The sequence below is a fragment of the Tenebrio molitor genome, chromosome 9 (assembly GCF_963966145.1).
Source record: "Tenebrio molitor chromosome 9, icTenMoli1.1, whole genome shotgun sequence".
Lineage (NCBI taxonomy): Eukaryota > Metazoa > Arthropoda > Insecta > Coleoptera > Tenebrionidae > Tenebrio > Tenebrio molitor.
In genome coordinates, this window is record NC_091054.1 from 19,759,533 (window position 1) to 19,779,494 (window position 19,962).

General features: G+C 36.0%; 1 protein-coding gene across 1 annotated transcript; it reads right to left on the reverse strand.

The window, feature by feature from the left end:
* Window positions 1-964: 964 nt before the first annotated feature.
* Window positions 965-19,731, reverse strand: T48 (FU domain-containing protein T48). Its single transcript, XM_069058244.1, has 3 exons — window positions 19,461-19,731; window positions 1,851-2,304; window positions 965-1,764 (listed from the first exon to the last, which is right to left on the reverse strand). Exons 1-3 carry the CDS (start codon window positions 19,528-19,530, stop codon window positions 1,245-1,247), a joined length of 1,044 nt encoding a protein of 347 aa, XP_068914345.1. The 5' UTR covers window positions 19,531-19,731; the 3' UTR covers window positions 965-1,244.
* Window positions 19,732-19,962: the final 231 nt, after the last annotated feature.

A 19,962-nucleotide genomic window follows, 5' to 3' on the forward strand; every position in this document is an offset into this window, starting at 1 on the left:
TTTTCAATTCACTCTTGAAAGCGTTGTACTTTTTAGTATAAATATACAGAAAATCAAAATTATAGCTTCAATAGTTGAATTAACATAGCGTTAAATGTTACGAGAAACGTAGTTTTTCGGACTACACCTCAAGTTCGGTCCTATTAAAAAAAGTTGTAGATGACCATTCCTTATGCCCCAAAATGTCCTCTACAAGATAGGGTAGGTCTCATTTAGTTATACCTTTGAGTCGCAATTGCAGTCCGATTTTAATCCACTAATCGAGCGCGCCGACACTGAGGGTCTTGTGGTGGGTGTTATTGGCTAGCGTTTAACCATTTTTCGCCGGTCTCTGGTTATTACAAACTCTTAGGGCCAGTTTATAGAACGAGAATTAAATATTTAATTCGAATTAACTTTTAATGCGCGATTAACCCATGAATCCGAAATTTCGATTGGTTCAATCTGATCACGTGTTCAGTTAATCTCGCATTTGATTACGATTAACTTAATTTCGCTTCTGTAAACTGGCCCTTAGTTTTTTCACAATTTCATTTAACAAAGCGAATGACGTATATGTCAAAATTTACGAAACTGCACAGCTAACCATGTTTTGTTTTTTAAACCAAAAAACAATTTCCACGTTACTTTACAAATGTATTGTGGGTTGCATTTTCAATTCCGTCTGTCTAATTATCACTCGTGAAATACCCTGTATGTACCAAACATATTGCGTCCATGAGAGAGGTAATAACTAATAACAGAACGTACATAATATAAATTTAGGTTTCTCTGTGATTCAGTTATAATACCAAACTACCAGGAATTGACACTGACCGAGCATGTCTACTCAATTCTTGTTTACATTTTTTTTGTTGATCTTTTGAATAGCTTGGTACACATGCGCGGTCAGTATTAATTCTTTGGTATTAAAAATGATAAATCGTAGTGTTGTTGGTTTGATGAAATGTGAAGTGAAATGTCATTTTCTCGCTTAAATAATTTTATTTAAATAATCAATTATTTTGCTTCCTGACATAGTTTTTGTGATTCCGAAACATAGTTTACATTTGGGTATAATTTGTACAAACTGCGCAAAATGTTGTCCTGGAACAAAATAATAAGTGTTAATAATTATCTATATTTAAAAAAATATACACTGGTTTCTTTTATAACTACTACACGTTACACCTAGGATTTACACAATACAAGGTAAAAATACATGACTAGCAATAGAATTTGGTTTAAAAACGACAAAACCGTCGTCACAATTCTGTCGTGATCTCATCCTGGGGTCTGAAACCCAGCTGGCAGAAGTCGTCGTCGAGAAACAACGAACTGTTGAGGTACTCTTTACTGTTCTTCCACACGGCCGGATTGAACTCCGACGTCGGCGGATTAACTAGCGAATACTCGAACTTCCATTGAGGATTGAGAGTCGCGTGCAGCGTCGAATCGTAATTGCAGTTGAAGTTCTTGATAGCGGCGTTCTGCAGACTCAAAGACGACCCGAACACCTGATCAGGCTTGAACGTCGACATCGTCGTGCTGTTTCTGACTTCGGACTCTTGCACGGGCAACACGGATCCCTGAAGGAAGTTGATCAGTTGAGCGACTTGAGGTTGGGATATGTCGCTCATTCGCTTGTACCGCTTGAGAGCCTTTTCGGCCCAGTTGAAGAGGTGCTCCCAGTCGTCGGGGACGGCGATCCTCTCGATCTTCCTATTCAGAAGGAGGAGGATCTTGGCCAAGTCGCGCAACACGGGTTTGTACGCCGCCAGAGCGCTAAAATCAACGAAAATGTGACAGTTGGCGAATAGTTGGTTGCATAATCGTTTTGGTTCTAGTACAAGACATATTATTATGCTTACTGTGTGTCACCGGTCCTATACAGCTCCCGCAGCTGTCGCCGGGTATCGTTCAGCATGTCGAGGTAGGTCTGGGCGTAGGGTCTCAGCGTTTCCAGCTGCTTGAGGAAGTCCCGTCTTTCGGGGGAATCGTCCAGATCCGAACTGGTCTCGACGTTCGGTGTCAAGTTTTTCCGTCGAATTCTGAGGTAGATCACAGCTGAACCGATCAGGATGATGCATAATACTGTTCCGGCTATGACTCCGGTCAGAGCGGTGGCGGTTTCCGATCCTAGACCCAGGAAATTGCCGTTGTGGACGCATATGCGACCCATATAATCAAGACGGGTGCTCCATCTCAACTTGTGGCCGTAGGGACACGTGGTGACACAACGGCGGCTCGGGTGCACTATCAAATTAGGGCATTTGATACATCCTTTGGGGCCGCACTTCAGGCAAGAGGGCTCCGACAGACATCCTGCAACAAGAACATTGTTAGCCACTACTGTTAAACATCACCACTTAAAACTTAAAGCTTTCTTTCTTTTTCTTTGTCCCGTAAAAAACTAATATTTTCAATTGCAGAGAACTCGACGTGTATAACGTGTTATCCTGAAACAACTTTCGCAATACTTTTTCAACATTTTTCCTTTGTTTTCATTCTCATAATAAGTGCAAAAGAACGTGACTTTCTTCCAAAGAAAATAAAACAAGCAATTGTGCGATAATTAGATCAGATTCAACCTTAATGTTAATAATCAATTACTTTTTGCAACTAAGTAGCAGTTTAAGGGTTGGTAAAACCTACCTAGGGTTGAGTTATTAAGAGGACAAAAGTAAATAATATGTTTCCACATAAACGAAGCTCAAATAATAAAGATTCATGTAATTGATTCTTGATTCTTTTTTTTTTTAAGATTTCTTCGTTACAAAATTAATACAATGAAATTATATTATACATGTATTCTCGGTTCTCTGCTTTGTTCTTTTCTTATTTACCCAATCCATTACGATCCCTCTCCAGCGCTTCCTGTTATTTATCGCTTTCGGTATGGTCGTGTTATAATTTTCCACGAAGATTTTCGCACATCAATGTCAGGTGCATGTAGGTAACTTGGGACATTTCATAACAATAACAAATTTCAGTTGTTTAAGTAAATTATTTGGGACACTATGATGTACTGGTTACGAGTTCTTTACATACCAGACCGGCCTAAAATGTTTAGATTGCGCTTAATTGGATCGCTTTAGTGTTCTGGTTATAAGGAATCAGGAACCAGAACACTTTATTTTTGGCTTATCAAAGCCGCCGGTGCTATTGAGGCCCCCATTGATGGACTTCGTCTCTGGAAACGTAAACAATAAGGGATAAACGGCCGGAAACGCCATGTTAACTGTTGCCAGAGGTGAAGCAAAAAATATTTATGTCTTTTGGCACTTATTCCATCTAATTTTAGTTCGACTAATTCGAATGAAATCTCTTCGAACGAGAACGTTTTCGTCGTCAGATACACGAAAAGTATCACAAATCGATGATCTTTCAAGGTCGCAAATCGCGACAGAACTTCTTTCTCATGGTCCACTTTTGAGAATGTCTCTATCTCAAGGAAGTGCCAGTGGAGCGAGTCGTTTCCAATTTAGAAATTCTTTCCTCTCGTTAAAACGTGGAATCGTAATTTCGAAAGAAAACTGAAATTGAAATTATGGCCCGTTTTTTACACTTCGGTGACGTTTCATTTTATAATCGATAAGAAACGCACCGATTGGTGATTTTTTTTGGTGTGGCTTCGAGGAACACCCGGCAGCTCGTATTGCATAACTCCTAGTGGTTCATTCTGATGGTTCTGCTGGACCAGATGACAAACCGCGCGGAATTACCAGGAAGTGCATCACGGAGCGCTGTCTGTGTTAAAAATGAAAAGGCGCTGATTGATTTTTTACGACTCAAACAAACAAACCGTTTTATGTGATTGAATGAATATTTAAGCAAGACTGTACACGATGGCATTACAGAAGGAGAACATGTTCAAAATTGCAACACAAACATAATAGTTATTTATGTATTAAGGGCGTAAGAGGGCTTTTATGGCCTGAGGTGTGATTTTGAGCCCGAGTGATAACGAGGGCTAAAAACACGCTGAAGGCCATAAAAGCAAGTTCACGCCCGCAGTACATACACTATTTTATGCACGATTAAGACCTAAAACCCTAACATTTACCAAAAATTAATAAATAAATGTCTGCCCACACCACGGGATGTTTGCATCGCGTGCTCCCGTCAAATTTTTAGTTTTGCGCGTAACCTTGGGAACAGTGAAAACACCCGTAGCCATTATGCCAATTGCAATTTTCGGTTATAAATTCATTAAAGAAATGATAAACGAGGATGAGAAAGCGGCAGAAATGAGTGTCCAGTATCGAGTAATCCCCATTCGGGATTAGGTCATTTAAGTTAAGTGGCATTTTTTTTCCTAATTTCACCAAAAATGTTTTTGACTTTTATTTGACATATCTTTATGGCCCACGGGCATAAAGTGATCCGTGGGCCATAAAGAGACGTTTTTTCACGATCGGGAGTAGAAATCAACTTTTCGGATGTCAACATCGTGACAGAAGTAGAGCATTTTCTCCCTAGGGAGCAAATATTTGCAAATATTTGCTCCCTAGGGAGTTTTCATTTTTTTGACAGTTGTGACAAAAATCTAATGGGAGTTTTCATTTTTTTTGACTGTTGTGACAAAAATCTAATTGTGTTGTCAAGGCAACTACTAATTCCATTAAATTCATCGAAAGATGACAACTCATTTGTCATCATTTTTTTATTCTTAAAATTTGAGATTTTTGTGCTGTTTCTACTCCCTACCGTGAAAAAAATAGTATATATACTTCTGGAGAGAATGCTCATTTTTCCCTCGGTGCTTTGTAGCCCTCGGGCTTCGCCCTCTGGCTACAAACTGCACCTTAGGAAAAATCATGCATTTCTCTCCCTCAATATATAATATACTATTATGTCAAGAAAATTTGTGCATAATTGTCAAATTATAATATAATCGTGCATAAAATAAATAATGTTCTCACTAATTTACAGTTTCTAAGACTTATTTGTTGCAAAAAAGTGTTTATTAAGTTTTTCTCTACAACTGAGAAAAATGTGAAGTAAAGAAATGTAATTTATTTACTACTTTTAAGCTGATCAAAATATGTTTTATCAAACATTCTAGGAAAATATAGGATCTCTAGTCTTTCAAGCAGATTTAATGAAGTAGTAATTAGAGCGGCTAGGTATTATTGTACGGTTTAATTGTACTTTGCAACTATGTATAATTAAAACATTAATTTAGCACCTGATGTGGATACTTTTTAATTTATACAACGATAACCACACTCTACTTATACTCGGTGTTTAATAAATGTAGAAGCATGAAAACTAAAATGAGAAACATGACACAAATGCTCTCTGACGTATGATGTTAATGGTGTTATTGAAAAATTGAAACGATTTCCAAATTAATTGTTGTAAAGCCTTTGCTACAAATGTTTATTTTGAAATTAAAAGAATTCTTCTTTTCCATTACAAACGTTACCCTGACTAGGCTGAAGAAAATTCAGCCTACTGAGCTAATTTGCATCAAAGAGATTCCTCGAGTGGCCTGCACGGTTTCCAGATCTAAACCTGTGTGACTTTCTATGTAATAAAAACAGAATACATAATACTCAACGTAACTATGACAGTTAGAAAAACTGCAATGTGCGTTAAAATAATGAACCAATAAGACAGAGTAAACATTAATTATTATTTGTTTAAAGTACATAATTAGTTGTTTTTGTATTATTTTTAATTTATTATTTTGCTGTGTACGAATGAGTTAAACTAGTTGGAGCAATACATTTAGGTGAACAAAATACCTATTGAACTTAATTTATTTAAACTTATTTAAAACTAAATTACATTAACAATTTACTTTACATAGAAATTTTGCATTGACAGCGAATTAAAATACATACAGGGTCACTAAGAAGTATGGATACAGCTAAATATTTTCAGAATGGCATATAAATACTCGTACCCCTAGTTAAAAATGTGATTACATATTGCCCGTCTCAATTCTAAATTTCCACCACCTGTTGAATTATGTTAGCAAAATAAAAATATGTATTTCTAAATTGAGGATTGTTATAACTAAAGTTGGCAATTTAATTACATATTTTATAAACATCATTCGAAGACAACATAATTTACGCTAAAATGAAAAATGCTCTAGTAAAATGTTTGGAAGAGATAAAAAGTTTAGCACCTTTTTTTCTTTATTCTAAACTCTTGAATTGTAAAAACGGAAATTGACAGACACAAAGAATGATTACCTCACAAATACAACGCATTTTTCACCAAACTGTGTTGCCGGTTGTATTTCTAACGTAGAGTGCAGTGGAAATTTAGAATTGAGACAGACTATAGGGCCCATACACCATATTTTCCCTCCATGTATAGAGTCGGGTACCGGACAGTTGCCCGCCTGGTAATCAAAATACATACTAAATCAACAACAATAATCTAACATTGAGACCAATACATATTCGCATCTTAAGTCGATTAAACCATCGACTTAGTAAACAATTTGGAAGTGGAACACACAAACTAAAAAAAAAAACGAATTCTAGTTTCATCAAACATATTGCAAAAAAATATACCGTATTCTAGTACAAGAATACGTGAAAGTTGAACGGGAGTATGGCAAAAAAAAATTAATATTTTTCATATAAAATCATCTACATCGTATTAATGATGTTTAGAAGCAACAAGCGTATTTTTATCGACAATTTAGACATTCCAAAAAAGAAATAGGAGAAAAATGTCTGTAAACATTTATATAAAATACAAGATTGATCTTGTACGAGTCTTATCCACTTAAAAATTACTTATAGAAATCTCTGTTGGGAACATTCTTCATCTTACATTACGTGTGTTTAAACTTTTAGGATGGTTGTAGAAATCATTTTGTAAATGTGAGAACTGTCACTATTTCTAGTGTTGTTTTTAATTATGCTTGTTTCAATTATGTCAGAGTCAATTATGATCTTTATCAAACTAGTGGTTAATTAAGTGGTAATATGTACTGCACTTTGTTCAAGGAATAATTTAGATTTATCGCGTGGTAAGATTGATATTTAGTCTCAACTGTTGGTGTTCAAAATTCTTTAAATCGAGTTTATTACTAGATAAAAAGTAAGACTGTCAGATTCTTGTACATACATTCTGTTTTATACGGTAGGTAGGCAGCTGGTAGCTTTGATCTTTGTCTGTCACATTCGACCAATTTTTACATGTTTGAGAGTCACAGCAATTATAGTTACATTTTTAATTAGGTATTGTTACGTATTAATTAAAAAATTGGCGTTTGCAACATCTGACACATGCACAGATTTGTCGTCAAAGCACAACGCACACCATGCAATTTTGGAAAATTTACAATAGGGAGTGGACAGGTAAAACGTAAAATCCTTACGTAAATACTTATTACTATTATGTGTACCGTCGCGGACAGAAAAAAGTAGGACAATGTTTTTTCGTTAATGTAAATCGGTTTATTCTTTTTATGGTTACTATTAAAATATTTATTTATTTACCATAGTAAGCCCGGTTTACTCCACTCAGTTTTAAAAATCTTAAGACTTGTCCCACTTTTTTCTGTCCGCGACTGTACCTACATGCAAAAATTACATACAAAAAGTATGAAGTGTCACTTTATATGTAGTATACATATTCTTCAATGAGCGGGTAATAATGGCTATTACTCATGATTTTATGTCACGAGGTGAAGTCGAGTGACATAATTTATCCGAGTAAGTAATAGCCATTACCCCCGAGTAGAATACTATACTTTTTCTACGACTATGAAGAGAAATTGATAAATAAGTTTCAGTATTGGACAAACTGAAACTGACGTTTTACAATAATTTCAGTTGGCGCAATTCGTTAAGATTTCAATTATCAGTTGTCAGTCTTAAAAGTTAGTTTAGTGATTTTGAGAACGTTGAATTAATTAATAATGACAATTACTATTGTAATGATATGTGAATTAAATTTTTACGTGCTGCCAACTGAAGCGTATTAATCACGATCTTCTCGATTTTTTTAATTTTCAATCGCATGGTACCGGGATATCAAAAATACATTTGAAAGTATTCTTTACATTTTTTACATTCAATAATAAGACGGAGGAGAATGAAGCTTTTATAATTTGAATAAAAGAAAAAGAAAAATCTGAAAGTTTATTTTATTCTCATCACGAGACACCACTGACTCGTATAACCTTTGCACCAAAAATAATTTCTAGGCAGTATTTCACAGCATATGTCACGAAAAGTTCACAAACTCCACCTCTTACGGACGTCCAACTCCGACCAGAGACCTTGCATTTCCCAACAAATATCTTAACGTCTTCCTGGTTATAATATGCAAATCCGAACCAAAATCTCATCTAAATTATCCATTTTTATCTTCGCGCCTTGCGTAACAGAGAAAGTTTGTTAGTTATTATCAATTTTAATTTCTCTTTCAGCCATTGTAATTTTATCGCGACATTTCGACCTCCTCCGTGGCATTATCGCATCGCGTTAGTGTCCACTGTCGCCGCAATTATGAATTCTTGACTATTATTCTTTAAAACAACAGCCTTCTTCACCATTAAGGAAATTGACAAGTCAACAAACATGCCGTTTTTGTGTTGCACCGCCATGCGATGAAGCTCCGTCCTGTTGAAAACGCATTTGTTGATCTTAGGCACTCGGTGCGGATGAAATCATGCTTGCACAATTAATTAGTCGAAAGTGCGGCAAAAAAGGCGTGTTGACATATTCGAACGGCTTCGATTAATAACATTTTTATGCTGCACTTAATTCAGCGACGGTTGAGGTTTACGCAATGACTAGAAAACATCTAAGTAAAAGCAACAGGTGACATTTGATGTGTCGACCTCGTTGGCCGCGAGTCGCTCGTCAAAAGTACAATGGCACAACCTTAACTCCAACCGAGGTTAATTAATTAGTCGCTTGTGAAACGAACGACGAAAAAATGTTTACTCTGAGGATGTGGCTGCACGTCTTCCTGTGGTGTGGTACGTCGTTCCGTCGCCGTACCAAAAAACGGAAATTTTTGCTTCCACTTCCGCTATTCATCGTGGAAGGGAACACGCCCGTGGCGAAGACCCCAAATATGGGCGTTGGGAAATGTGAGAGATGCAGATGATGCCGTCACCATTCAAGGTTGACGAGTGGATAATAATGAGTCACAGTGATGAGGAAAAACTGGATTGGCTGAGTTTCTGCGGAATGAAAGGAAATTCATGCGGAATCTTGTTTTTCTTCGGTGACATAACAGAACAAACACGGTCACTGTCAAGCGCATCCTCCGATGGAAAGTACGTCTGGTGAAATAATTTATTCCGTCGTTACAATGATAGTTAAAGTTAGAAAGAGTTGAGGAAATTGATGGTTTTCCTCAGATGTTGTGAGTTGTGATTCCAGGTTTCACAACCGCACTGTTGAGCTTTCAAAATTTGTCATTTCAGCGTTGATAAAACTACATTCTCCATGAAGTTAGAAGTCAGTTATAAACAATTTGCAATAAACTGACATATAATCTGTTTCAAAATAAAAAATCCACCAGCCGACTTTTGTTTTTAGTGTGTCTGCAACTGTCAGAAAAAAGTGGGGTTATGAAAGAAAACTGTTGGACAATCGTTTTTGTCGTAGTTCATCGTGTTTTTTATTCTCATTTTATTATTTCATTCAAAAAGTATGATATGGTAGCTAAAACCTTTTTGTACATAATAATTATTTTGTGTTTCGTAAATAAACTCAACAGTTCAATGTCAAATTTTGGCGGGAGATTGAGCCAACCCAAAAAAATTAAACTTTTTATAGGGATTTCTTTTTTTCTGCCAACATAATTCAACAGGTGGTGGATTTTTGATTTTGAAACAGATTTATAACTAACAACCACTAACATAATGATAATACACAAAAGCCTACTTTTTTCAGGCTAAGTACATTCACAAATCTAAAAGGCCTGGACCGGTCTATTAGAATATTATTTGAAAAAAAAAGCTGCGCTACAAGATTGGTGAATTGTAAATTTACTGATTTCACTGGTACCAATGATTGTTATGGTACTATCGGATAGCAAAAAAAAAACTGGTACAGTATGTTACTTTAGACACTTCCAAAAGTCATTCAAGCTCATTCAGTTGGGAAGTGTCTACAGTAACATACTGAACCAGGTTTTTTTTTGTGATAGTACCTATAATACATGTTTTTTGAGTAAATCTGGTAACTTTAGTAAGTTTTTGTTGTTATGCAAGCATTCCTTAGTTTAAATGAGATTTGTTAAAAATGTGTATATTTTTTTGTGTATTATTAACTATCGCAAAGTGAAGTTATATTGAAACTGAGAAATTACATACAGGTGTCCCAGAAATGTCTCCCCAGAGAAAAAAGGGAGTATTTGGGTAAATGTGATAATCTGAAAAAAAGTCCATCCTAAAATTGACCAATCAGAGTTGAGCACCATCGAACTAAGATGAAATTTCGGTTGGTAAGGCTGAAAGCTCTGCAGTGGCTTTTATCTGCAAATTTTTTGATATGTGAGGGAATTTCCACTTTTTAAATACGAGTTTGAATTTGAATTTCGAGCACTGACAGATTGACATTTGACATAAATACTCATAAATTGAATACCAACAATTTTGTTTAAGTAATATTTATTATTTTAATGACTAAAACATATTTTTTATTACAAAAGGCAGCCTAAAATATTGTATGGTACTCTTGTGACAATTCAACTCACATTCTCTCGACCAATCACGCTTGTTTTAAAAAAATTGCCGCGGAAATTTTCACTATTTATTGACGAATTGCTATAACAACCTTTTTTAAATTACAAACTACTATTCAAGTATTTCTTTCATAGAATTTTTCAATCTTCGCTCGGTGAATTGTCATGCCGAATACAAACGCGTGAGTACAAAATTGGAGGAAATTTTTGTCTTCAGACCACTCGTATTTGTTTCTGAACTTCGCTCACTCGTGAAAATTGTCGCCGAAACAAATACTCGTACTTGAGATAGAAAATTTCCGGCAATTTCGTACCCACTCGTTGTATTACTTATGAAAACTCCATTGCTCACTCACATACAGCATATTACCTTTCGTAAAGCAATGGATTGTTTTCAACACTTGTAGCGTGATCAACAATGACTGAGTCAATTGGCACTGAACGGATGTTTTAACTTGACACATTAAAAACATTTTTTGATTATGTCGGTTATGGTTATGCTATTACAAAAATGAACCTTTGATAGTAAATTTCAAATTTGCCAAATTTCATTATTACCAACAGATTCAGTCATTCTTGATCACGCCGTAACTATTGCTGTGTAGCAACCTATCCGATTTTTTAGCAATACCTGGGGACGAACTTCTGGGATTGGTGGAATTGAAAACTTTACAACTCGGTTGTGAGCTACAGGAAAATTTATTTTAGTCATCTTAGAGTCTCTTTCGCTGTCGGCACATGCCTGTTTTCTATGGGGAGGTAGTTCTTGGACAGGCTGTATAATTATACAGGGTGTGGCACAACTCACGCTCCACCAATCCCGTTAGTCAAGCGCGGAAAAACTAGGGAAGAACAGAATGAATGAGAGCGTTGTTTGGTTTCCAAAAATATTATCATTCTACTCAAAATATCTGGTCGACTGTATTTTATTGTCAAATTTAGCACATTATTGCACTGTCAAAAAATTTAGGTTAAAAATAATGTCAATAAATTTAATAAAAGTTGTCATCGTATAGCCCGCAACTATTAATACAAATTTATTATTGGGCGGAAGTCGTAAAGCAAACAACAAATGGTGGTTCTAAAAAGAACCGAGTTTAATAGAAGGAAAGCAAATAATAACAAAGCAAAACACAAACAAAACTCAAAGAAAGAATTAAAGGAGATTCTCAAAATGTCCACCATTCATTTCGAGACACAGTTGTGCACGCCGTAGTAAGTTTAATTTAGAGGCTCTGACCATTTCAGGTGTAATTGTTGCAAAAGCTTTTTGTAATCTGTTTCGAAGATCCTCCTCGTTACGAATGGGTCGGTTGTAAACGTTTTTCACGTACCCCCATAAGAAAAAATCCACAGGATTGAGATCCGGAGATCGTGCAGGCCAGTGGCGTGGACCACCTCGTCCGATCCAACGATCAGGATACATTCGATTCAAAATACCTTGCACATTGCGACTGAAATGAGGTGGTGCCCCGTCATGTATCATAATCATTATAATTCATGAATAATTTCACCCCTCTTTTCTTGTATACAGACTGATTCACATTACTTTCCGACCCTGACGAAATTTAAATGCAGCCAATACTTAATAGTTTTTCATTCATAACTTGATCCAAAAAGACGAATAATTTAAAACTTTTGTATGGTTTGGACATCCCTCACAAAAGCCTCAATCATAAAAATTCAAAAATGGCAGTAATCGACAATATTTTTTTATTTAAGAAACTGATATATCAATATCATATCGACCCTTTCGTCATTGGGGCACATTTGAATTAACAAAAAATATTTCAGAATGATACAAAAAAGAATTGTCAAGTGATTGTCAATAATGCCAGGAGTGTCCAGATTTGACAATAAATAAAGGTGTGAAGTGACAACTGAATAACGTACTATTGGGGACAAAATAAAGAGCGATCAAATTAGTTTGTAATCGAGTTATCCATGAATCCGAAATCGTATGTCGTTACTTGAACTCCACGCACCAATAAACACAGCTTGAAACACAGGTTAGATCTCTACATATCAATCGCAAAAGACATACAGATTCAAATCCATGATGACTCGATTACAAATTAATTTGATCGCTCGATACATTGGTCATCATTTCAAAAAAATAATGTAAACAATTAACGTCAAGTCAACATTGATGACAATTTCAAATTATTGACTTTTCTCTTGTCAAAAATGTGGCACCTTCCACCGTTCAAAAATTTAGAATCGTCTGCCTTGCTTTTGAGGGATTGCCCATGGGCCAAATTGCCTTGTGGAAATCTTTTAAATTTTTCCTCCTTGAAATTTCTCATTCGGTGGTCCTTTTTCGGTATTTAATATTTTGCAATGATAAGTCTAACAGTGACAGTCAGTAACAATGGTTGACAGTAGTAAAAAATAAGATTAACCATCCCAATGCTTGCTTTCCAATTTTATCACTCAACTGACTTTGACGACCAAAATAATTTGTCCCCAATAGTATTTCTAGCTGCATTTAAAATTCGTTAGGGTCGGAAAGTTATGTGAATCAGTCTGTATAAATACTTTCTTCAACAATATATTTTTTTTGGAGCCGACATTTGAACATGTCTCATGCATAGACAAAATCCTATACAAAGCATTTTCCTTTTTGTAGCCGCATCTGCTTAAGATGGCTAGATCTTGAGGAAAATGTGGAATGATTTTAAATAAGACTATGGACAATATTTCCTTTAAATATAAGTTTTTCTAAATTTACAACTAACAAGATTTCGTCCAATAATCGGTGAGCTGACTTCTTTTGTATTATTGTAAATTATTATAAATGATATTATAAAAATGTAGGTCCACTCAAGACACGTATAGTCCAATTTTTACCCTTTTGAGGTGACGTCACGATTTCCTTCCTCGCTTTCTCTTTAGTGAAACGACAGAAACAGAAAAAAACAAAAAAAAGGCACGTTTATTTATTGATGGTCACTTTGAGGTTATTTTATGCTCCTGTCAATTTCTTTCACTTATTACATTGATTACAAACATAACCTTTCGAAGCAATTGTCAACAAATTTGACACATTTATAGTTATTTATGATCAATTCAAATTTGTTTCTGATCCTAGCTCAAACATACGTAAAGTTACTAGATAATGACGTCATCGCAAAAGGGTAAAAATTGGACTATAAATAGAAAACATGTCAGAGCTACAATGAACACAACTACACATTAACAACTACACGGCCATTTAGTCATATACATGTGATTGTGTGAATGGCCATAAGATAGTACCTAGGTTGCTGTTATCACGGGGCTATAATTACGTATTAGTTAGCTGGCTGTTACAAATAAAAAATAATTAAGCTACCTGAAACATTGACGAAGTTATTTAATGTAACTTGTATTGGATGTTCATTTAAATTTATCCTCAAAGTTGGCGTTGAAGAGTCGATTGTGAACGCACCATTCTGCACTCTTCAACGCCTACTTTGAAGATAAATTTAAATGAACACCCCATATATGTAACTGCAATTATTGATGAAGACGCAGGCAAGAATTAGTTAATACATACATAATTTCCATTAATGTTTAAATGAACTCGACACACAACTTTTACATATTATAAAAGTTAACAAACGGAAAGTTGCTCTTAATGTTTTTGGGGAATGTCATAAAAAGGTTGTTTGCAAAAATTATCTCCACAAATTTAATTATTTTTTTTACCCTTACCTACAATTTTAGAAAGAAGTATCAATATAAATCAGTATCTTTAGAATAAAAGATGAATTTGTTGTTGTCGGCTTTCTTGCTGAAAAATATGAAACAAATCTGTCTGCTCGCACTAATTCAAAGCTGCTTTTCACTTAAACTCATAGTCAGGAAATTTGCCACTTAGCACAAATTGAAATGTTTGTTGTGTGTTAAATAATTCATTTTGAAAAACTTGTTATCAATTGCATTAAGGCATCAATTCCAATGTTGAGACAAAAGTACTTCTTCCCACTGCTTTTGCTGCAATCTTCCAAGAGTTTTCCTGACCCTTCGTTCGTTTTATCTGTTTCTGCTCTTGCAACACAAAGTTCCTGTGATTGTAATTTATTTAGGTATGCTGTTTTTACCAGTTTTATAAAAATAATTTTTATCTATTACATATTTCCGATAATTTTTGAAACCAATGGTATTTAATGATCACTGAAATTTAACAATAATGAAAGTATCGTTGAAGGAAATATCTATATTGCTTGGAGATTTTGCTGGTGTTTTAGATTTTTAATCATATTTCACTGAAATTATACAAAGAGGTCTCGGTTTCACCAAGGTTTCCTCTTCAAATTTCGGATGTGCAGATCCAATCAAGTCGTACCGTCTACCGCCAATTATTCAATTTTTAGACTCACGCTAACGAAACAAAACAATTTAATTACATAACCGGTCCTCCTCGTCACCATCCACCCCAGATTCCCATAAGCTTTGGGCGCCAGCTTGAACACACAAAGCAATTGCGAAAGAACAAACAGGAAGCCGTCGCCCGATCTTGTTAGTACCTTCCGAGTCGGGTGGCGTGTGCTCCGTCCTCCGTGCCGTTCAAATATAAATTCCTCAAACAAATTAGAAAGTGTTTGTCGAAGATGCATTTTCACTATGGTTAACCGCAACGTGATGAAGAGAGGGCGTTGATCTCGGGAAAAGGTCGCCGTCAAGACCAAACACAATAGAACAGTTGCCACGAAAACGAGCTCCGTTGTACAATTTCATTTTCACTTTTTTCGCGGCGTTGGAATCGTTTCGGAACAAGAACCGACATGTGTGAACAAGAGTGTAACTGTACGAGATGCGGAAGACCTTAACGGGATCCACAATTTGACAAACTGGAGTGGAAAACTTGCGATGAAGACTCCAAACCTCGTCGTCGGTAGTTTGGAATTCCAAAAAATTCGCTCGTGAAATCTCTGCGATATTACTCAACACTTTTATAGTCAACAATAAAACAAGAATGAAAAGTGAATTGGTGACGTCATAATAACGTGATATACTGTCGATACATTTTGTTTTCACTCTTCTGTAACGCATTGTTCCGAATCAGTTCTCTATGAGATTCTAATTTTCATTCTTGCATTGTCGTTGAATTACAATGACGAACTTGTGCTGAAAATCTCACTGGTGATGAACTCATACGAAATTTCACATTTTCGAATTGTACCTTGATTGTCTTTATCGTTAGGTATTTAAATCCTGGAAGTTTACACCCTGGTCCATAGCAGTTGCTTTGTTTCTAGATACTAAATACAACATTATCCCTTAGAATGACAACACAAGAACTAAGCATCTGGTTGACTGTTTTCTTGGTAAAGATATCAACATCATATTTATTTGAATTAATTTAACAAAAAGTAGATATAATCAATTTGTTACGGCATGAATACATTATAAAAATTCCAGTTTCTTCCGAGTTGCTCGTCAATGAAGAAGTTACAAATAAAATAAATTAGCAAGTCTTTCCTTAATTTCAATACATATTCTAAAATCTTTACAACAAAAACTTTACAAAAGGAAGTAGAGAAACAGGGGGGCTTGCAATTCAAATATCTAAACGCAAAAGCATCATTTTAAACAATATTTGTCATACACAGTGAGCGCCAAAGTTTGAAATAATAAAATGTAAAGTTCAAAATATTGAGAACGAATTAGGGTGGCTTTACTAGCATATTATTTGGAATTTAAAAAAGGTCAAAAAAGTGTTTAAATATCTCTCCAAAATGCTGTATGTACTGGAAGAGTTTGTGCTGATCTCACTAACGACGAAATCGTTTGGAATGACCATTTTCTAGTCGTAATTAACTTTTTCACAACATGCACTTTAATCTTTAATGCGTATTTGTCACACTAGTCGTACTGAACACGTTCACTGTAAAATAGGTACATAGGTATACAGGGTTATTATAAATGTTTCTAATATCTAGTTGGCGTAGCAGCGCACCTAAAGCTTTTTCTACTTTGCACCTTTTACAGTACCTTGATACCTACTTGAGATGCGCAGATAGAATGAGAAATCCGACTTGCAAGAAAAATCGAAAATCCGCGGACTTCGTTTACAGTGGGTCTCTCCTCACTACTTCCCACAATTTCACTGCGTATTCATTTTCCAAGTATCAAACTACGTTTTGCGACTTGTACAGTGTAATAAATAAATATGTACCTCATTATTGGTAAATAGCGAACAAACGTCTGCTGATATATTTTCTAGTAATTCTTAAGTCCCTACAGGATACCATAAACAAACCATGTCAACCTCTTTTGTGAAAGTGACCGCCCAATTTTGAAAAACAGCTTTTCAAAAAAATAAATATATAGTCGTTTTCAACGACATCCGTGCTGTCAGTGTCATTTTTAATATGTTGGTGCAGATTGTACATACAAATTCATAACCAGGATTCAGAGTATAAGTATATGTAATTTTATTTTATCACTATGATGCAGACCTACTAGAATCAGACGCTTTTAAAAGTTAGGTTCCGTTTTGTCGCTGTAAAAGTTAGGGCAAACTTTTTTCGCTGTCATAGTGACAAAAACACCGCTGCTTATGGGATTTTTAGTGTATGAATTAAATTGTCAACTGAAAATTTAATTTGGGGGCGAAAGGGTTAATATTATTTGGTTGATAAACCTAACCTCTTTTCTACCTGTCATTTTGACGGTTCTTGATAGTTGGTAGCACTTTTCAAGTATGCGTCAAAATTAAAAACACTCAAATTGTCAAAACCTACTACGATACCACAATCATTTTGGAACATTTTGTATAAGGTATAGGTGCAACCATCGACGACGACGGGGATGTTTGCCTTTTCTGATGTTGGAAACGAGTCCTTGTGTTCTTGTGTACCGGAATTACATAGAACACAGTGAACACACCTACTCTTCCGAACAGAAAAATGTAGAACCCGGTTTTGCTTTCCAATATTGATCAGTATGACCAAAGAGTGAAGAAATTTCATTCATTATCCTCTTCGGATATTAGTGCTAAGTGGTAAGTGTCTTGTTTTTGAAAGGAAATTGTCGATGAAATTGTCGGATCAAATGCCAATTTCACGCTATCGCCAATGTCACGCTTTGCCGTACTATTTTCACCTGGACAAGGTCGGTGAAATAAGCCTGACCTAAATGACACAATCAATTTACAACAAGCCTAACATTTGAATATAACCAATATTTCTAATACTCAAGAAATCTCTCAATGAATTGAGTTGCGACTACTTTTGGGACAAATGTATTTACATTTCATTGTGCTAACAGTTTACGACTGCGGTCAGTGGGAAAATGTTCCTTTTCAGGACTCGTTCGTATTGAAGTAAGAATACAAAACTGACAATCCATAGTGCAGGCAAGTTGAGCTTGTATTTATAAAAAAAGACAAACAATACAGGATAGAAGATACAAATGAAATAATGAAGACATGCTACACACAAAGTAATTATTGCATCGATTTCCAGTAAACAACCGGTTTGCATTAAAATTTCACAAAGGTAAAAGAAAGTGATTGTTTGAATAAAAAGAAAAGGTGAATCGGATTTTTAACAGCTGTCATGGCCTTTTTAGTTTTCGTTACACAAATGTTGTTCCAAAAGATGTAAGGTGGTGCGATTGATTATGTTAAAGTACGTGATCTAAATTCTTTTATTTTGAAATTAACCACTGAAAAATGTTTTTATCCCAAAGAAAAATATCAAATAAGTTTTTCAACAAATATCTAAAGAAACTGTTCCGAATCGACCACAATTCTATTACAGTCGATCCAACGTATTTCCTCATGGATCTACTCGTAACTTAATTAACGAGTCTTTGAGCATGGATTGTTCCAATTCGATTCAATAATGTTATTGTGTTTGTCAACCCGGAAGTGATTCTTCAAATGCAAAAAGCATTAAGACAATATCTAAAAATTGTAAATCTGTTCTCCCTCCTTTCTGATTAGATTCATATTTCATACAAAATGATCAACATCTCGGTTGATCCATGTGGAATCACCATCAAAAATAAAATAAGCAATATCTGAATTCTGTATTGTTATTAAGATTAATTTAATTGTCCAAGTGGTTACACGTTTTCAATGATAAGAGGACCAGTAGAAACATTAGGAATCGATTTGGTTCTTTTATTCCTCAAAAGAACAAGTCTGGAGTCGAGCACAGAATGAATAATAATTAGTCGTGACTGTCAGCAGTGTTCTCCCAATCCACCGACCCACACTGGACAGGCCTGACATCACTAACATGGGTTAAGTAAGGGCCCGACCTTTCACGTTAATTATCTCCTTCAACTTTTGCACAACTACAAAAGGTAAAAATCAGGTAAGTTCGCCGAAAACCAGGTAAATGTCCGTTCCTAGAATCGGACCCTTCGATGTATGGGCTAGTTTTAACAATCAGTGCATCTGGTACGTCCAGCTAAAGAACCTCTCCAACTGTTAACTCCGTTAAAGCCGACGCAAACACAGGTGTTGGGTTCGGTAATGTTTGTCGAAGAATCCGGTCAATTCCCACGTAATAGTACTAGGCGTAGTACCCTGGCGTGACCCACTCGGCGGACCTAATGGTTGTTGGTTGTTCGCTCCTCGATGCGGCCAGTTTATTTATTTTTACGTTCTTTACGCACCGAATCCCCGACTGACTGAATAACCTAGATCGAGGGGAGCGGTACCGCTTCCAGTACCACAACTAGATTTAAACGGCATCATCAGCGTGTGCACGTGGCGTGCATTGCACAAGCGAACTAGACAATTCGGTTCCGTTTGGCGGTACCGATGGCCCAAATACGCTGAAAGAAAAGTCGCATCTCACCTGGACCACTGCCGTTCCCCGCGCCGTCCGTCCACTGGAACACAACGAAAATCAACAACAACCCCAACATGCTTCAGCAGTACCACTGCTGCACGATTCCGCACTCATTTATTACGACAACATCGCCTCGCACGGTACTACCGGACGATGCCAACCGCACCACACACACCGACAGCCCCACAAATACTAACTCAGTAACTCGGCCACTCCACATTACAACTGCCAAGAGTCGCTCGCACAGAGGAAGGAGTACCTCCGATCACGTGAACAAAACAAAAGAACCTGTTGCTCGGCCGGTCTTTTGCCGGATTTGTGCCATGATTGCTCGGATTATCGACGTAATTGGTGTTTTTTGCGCTTCGTAGCCAGCAGGATTGGGTGAAATAGGCGAGTTGACCATGACCTAGGACCCCTTTACCAACACACAATTAAAATTAATTGCAAAAATGCTTGAAAAGCACCGGCACATACCAGCCATTTTGGTGAGCGATAAATAAATCTA

Bases quoted from the DNA above. Each gene is read 5' to 3' on its own strand.
- T48 (XM_069058244.1), bottom strand. From the start codon at position 19,530: ATGTTGGGGTTGTTGTTGATTTTCGTTGTGTTCCAGTGGACGGACGGC. The intron at 2,305-19,460 runs GTGAGATGCGAC...TTCTTGTTGCAG, and splicing joins GGGGAACGGCAGTGGTCCAG to GATGTCTGTCGGAGCCCTCT. The intron at 1,765-1,850 runs GTAAGCATAATA...CGTTGATTTTAG, and splicing joins TATAGGACCGGTGACACACA to CGCTCTGGCGGCGTACAAAC.